Source organism: Priapulus caudatus, unplaced genomic scaffold (genome assembly GCF_000485595.1).
Source record: "Priapulus caudatus unplaced genomic scaffold, Priapulus_caudatus-5.0.1 Scaffold187, whole genome shotgun sequence".
NCBI lineage: Eukaryota > Metazoa > Priapulida > Priapulimorpha > Priapulimorphida > Priapulidae > Priapulus > Priapulus caudatus.
Window position 1 is genome coordinate 4,079 of NW_014577248.1, and position 4,298 is coordinate 8,376.

The 4,298-nt window shown below is 42.2% G+C and overlaps 1 protein-coding gene across 1 annotated transcript in view; it reads left to right on the forward strand.

Annotated features, from left to right (window-relative positions):
• Positions 1–3,820: 3,820 nt before the first annotated feature.
• Positions 3,821–4,298, forward strand: part of LOC106806955 (bis(5'-adenosyl)-triphosphatase enpp4-like) — a 4,754-nt gene continuing 4,276 nt past the window's right edge. Inside the window, exon 1 of the mRNA XM_014809140.1 lies at positions 3,821–4,036. Coding sequence (XP_014664626.1) covers positions 3,879–4,036 — 158 coding nt within the window. The 5' untranslated portion in view covers positions 3,821–3,878. The remainder of the gene's footprint in view (positions 4,037–4,298) is intronic.

Sequence of the window (4,298 nt, forward strand, 5' to 3'; positions counted from 1 at the left end):
ACATTTTCAAGAACGTGCGAATGCCAAGTGCATTAAAAATAGATGAGTAACCTAGGTTCGTTTTTAGCTCATCTGACGTAGTCAGATGCAGCTTGTAGAATCGCATGATTGTCCGTCCGGCCGTCCGTGCGTCAACAGTTGGGCACAAATCTCGGCCGAGGATATTCGCCCGACCGGCGTCGGGTGTGTATGTTGCTACTGACCACTGACGTGACCACGGACGGCCGGACGGAGAATCATGCGATTCTACAAGCTGCACCTGACTACGTCAGATGAGCTAAAAACGAACCTAGGTTACTCATCTATTTTTAATGCACTTGGCATTCGCACGTTCTTGAAAATGTCGATTTCGTTGTTGTTTGTTGCCTGCTGCCATCTAGCGTCGATGTGGAGACATTGCCGAAATAAATATCCTTTTAGAAGCATCACATTTAGGCATTATAATAATATCATATTTCTTGTAATTTTTAAATGCTATATCTATGCAATATATCTATATATTATATATATATATATGTGTGTGTGTGCGTGTGTGTGTAATTTTCTTATTATATTATAGATTTGCACTTTAGCTTCCATAATTATATTTCCAACGAGCTTATAATTATCACAACATATTATCAGAAGTCTATCAATATATATAATATTGATAGACTCCTGATATTATCAAGAGTACATAATAGAGACATCTCTATTATGTACTCTTGATATTATGTATTTATGCAAATGTGTTATATATTCGTGTAATTGTTTTTTTTTATACTCTAGCATTGTTAATTACTTCTCTTTGCTTTATTTCACATTATATATGAAGACTACAGGGGAAAAACGGTCTAAGTCACATTTTGGAGAAATTTGAGATGGTGCTGCCATATGGTTGAGAATGAAGTAAGCTTTCATTAAGCTACCTAGTTCTTGACAAAACGATCCATGTCCATTTCTATAGCAGGGAAAAGAATCGGGATCCCAGTGCAGAACGATCTATGTACTTTGTGTACAGAACGAAACGTTTCAAGTCCAATTATTATTAAACTCACCTATATCACACCAAAATATGGAAAGCGTTTTGAAACTTATTCCTTGAATTTCTCAAAAAGTTAAAAATGTGACATAGATCATTTTTCCCGTGTAGTCTTCATATATTAAATATTTTTTTTACATTTCTAGGCAATTATACTCTCCAAGATAAATATTGTAATCTCGTTTTCTCGTACGTATTCTAATTTGATGATATAATTCTTTATGACATGATTGATACAAACAAAAATATACGACATTAAAATACAGTAATAAGATGCAAAAAAATACAGCCCTATACTAATACAAATAGACAGTTCCGTCCAACAGCCTTCCAATCCTGAGCGTCAGATATAAATGTGTAATACTATAACTGCACAACACACTCTTTGTTATGGCACAACTTAGCAACACTATACCGCGTACAATGCAAATTTTGAGAGCAGTCAATGCACGTCAAGGCCGTACGCAGGGAATTTTCTGTAGGGGGGCAAATACGCAGGAAATTTTCTGTAGGGGGGGCAAAGGTACTCCCCCACGCCCTCTATTGCCTTATTTGTCCCATTAAAAGGCATACTCTGAAAATCTCTAGGGGGGGCAACTGCCCCTGCTGCCCCCCCGCTGCGTACGGCCCTGATGCACGTGTACAGACGATGCGACGCAAAATGTTGAGATCATACAATATTGCTCACACAGCCTCACACAAGTAAATACAGTCCCTCCGGAGTAATCAATGGTACACACTCATACAATGGACCTCAACACAAATCAAGTATCTGTTGGGTCGGAAAAACTTACACATTATACACGTCATCTATATACTACCTTATACAATCCTATACTACCAACTACACAGTTCAGATACCTCCCAATGCTAACAGTCATGTACGAATGTGTCATACTGTAAACGGGAAAGACAGTCATATAGTTCATCCGACAGATTCCCATACATAGGTATTAAAGGACAAGCTGATCAGCGAACATCCACTGACACAAATACCTTCCACTCATTCTCTACCAAATGTACTGCTAAACTTTAGCAGGATCACGTTGCTATGGTGACAGCACTGGACCGGCCATCGATCGTCTCTAGCAAAACCTGCGTGTTATATGCGACGAAAAGCTGACGTTATCTTCCTGATGTGCCAATCTCGTTATTTTTAGCAATAGATCGTTAGCTCCATGGAGTTCACGCAGCAAGTACTAGGCACACACGTTTGGTAGGACGTCCTGCCATCTTGCTTTTTCACGTGCTTCACTATCCCTCACATCGTCAGTGGCGTCGTCACATCGTAGTGCGCGGCGATGTCGGCGGTGAAATTTCCGAACATGGACGTGCCTTGCCCGTACATGTGCCTATATACGACTTCGTCAAGGACCCCTGGTAGCATAGTCGGGCTCACTCCACTCATCCGCCTCACCCTCGTCTTAACTAACCCCCACAAAGCTTTGATAGTGTTCGTGCACTCACGTTCTACATGAATAAAGTCTTTCTTGTGGCAGACCTTCTGGTGCGTGTACCCCATGCGATGCAAGCAGCGATAACTTTGGAAGTGGTCCGTGTATATCGTGCTTCCTTGTGCCACATGTCGTTGTACCAGCGGCACCAAGGTAGTCGGTTCGCGATCGCCGACGATGTAGAAGATGCATTTCGTGCTCTCGCGTTCTACGATCCCGAAAACCCAGTTTGAGGGGCTAGGAGACGCGCCGCTGTTGCGCTTTCTCTTCTTGACGATCAGACGATCGTTAATTTCCATCATGCTGTTTCCGTTCGGCAACACACTGTCGCCTAAGACTACAGGATCACGCTGAAGCCGATCTGTGCAGATTTCTCTGCAGAAGTTGTACCAATCGGTGAGAGTTGCCTTACTCACTCGCGGTAAGAAGGAATGCACGTGCTTGCATTGCAGATCGATCGCGAACGCATAGATGATCACGAGTATGTTCTTTAAGGAGAGATTACTGCCCGAAAAGAAACTGCCGTGACGTATTGAGACACGACGCCTGCATTTGTAACTCCGACAAACCCAACTGTAGCCATCCATTGATCGTGACAATACCTGCCATCGCATTTCTTTTCCATGGCATTGCATGCCGTCCTTGCGCAGTAGATTATTGTCTTTCAAATATTGGATCGTGTTTTCGACAGTGGAGAAAATTTCACCCATGGCGAAGATATCTGGTAATTCTCTTTCTTCCATCGTTTCGTTCAGTACTTCGTTGTGCCTTCTAGCCTAGATCCTTGATCCTAAATCTTGTGCCTAGGTTCTATTCAAGTTATAACTTCTAGGCCTACTGTATTTTACAAATGATTGCTAGCTAGGCCTACCGTAATTTTAGTACACTACCGTAACCCTACACTACACTCAGTCTACAGTACAGACAAGAATAACCAAAAAATGAAAGATCGTGCATATAACTGACACCTACAGAACTGGTTGCGCGTGAACTTATTATATAGTAACTTATAGTAATGCTAAATAAAAGTTTACACTGTGTAAAAACAATTGTCAATTACTAAAAGAACTGTGTTACAGACTGTGTAAACACAACAGTCAACAATTCCATCCCTTGCCATTATTTGTTCGCGTTGAATCTCGCGAGACTGAATGTTCCGCAGCGCGATCTTGTGCTTGTATCTCAAACTCCACGACAGATGGCGCTCTCGCTCTGGCTCTGGCCAAGCAAGGAGCTAAATATAACTCCTTAATAATGTTATATTTAGCTCCTTGTGGCCAAGGAGCTACATACAACACACAAGGAGCTACATACAAGGAGTTATATGTAGCTCCTTGGCTCTGGCTCACTGATCTCTATAATATAATCCGTCTTATAATCCGTATAAAATAGACATCATCGTGATGCGTGTCTCAATGCTCTGCGTATTGGCTTTACTAATCTATCCAACCCTCGCAGCATCTTCCCACAGTCGGCTAATTGTTGTGGCTTTTGATTCCTTCCGGTATGACTTTCCGCACGTCTTCCCTGGGATAGTCACGCCCACCTTCGATAAGATCAGGTATGCATATTTAAGAATATCTACTACGTAATTAAGCCACATGACTTCTTATTTGCATGGCTGTTAGTATTTAACATACATATACTAATACTATATATACGGACGTTTATATATATGTGTGTGTGTGTGTGTGTGTGTGTGTGTGTGTGTGTGTGTGTGTGTGTGTGTGTGTGTGTGTGTGTGTGTGTGTGCGCGTGTGCGTGCGTGCGTGCGTGCGTGCGTGCGTGCGTGCGTGCGTGCGTGCGTGCGTGCGTGCGTGCGT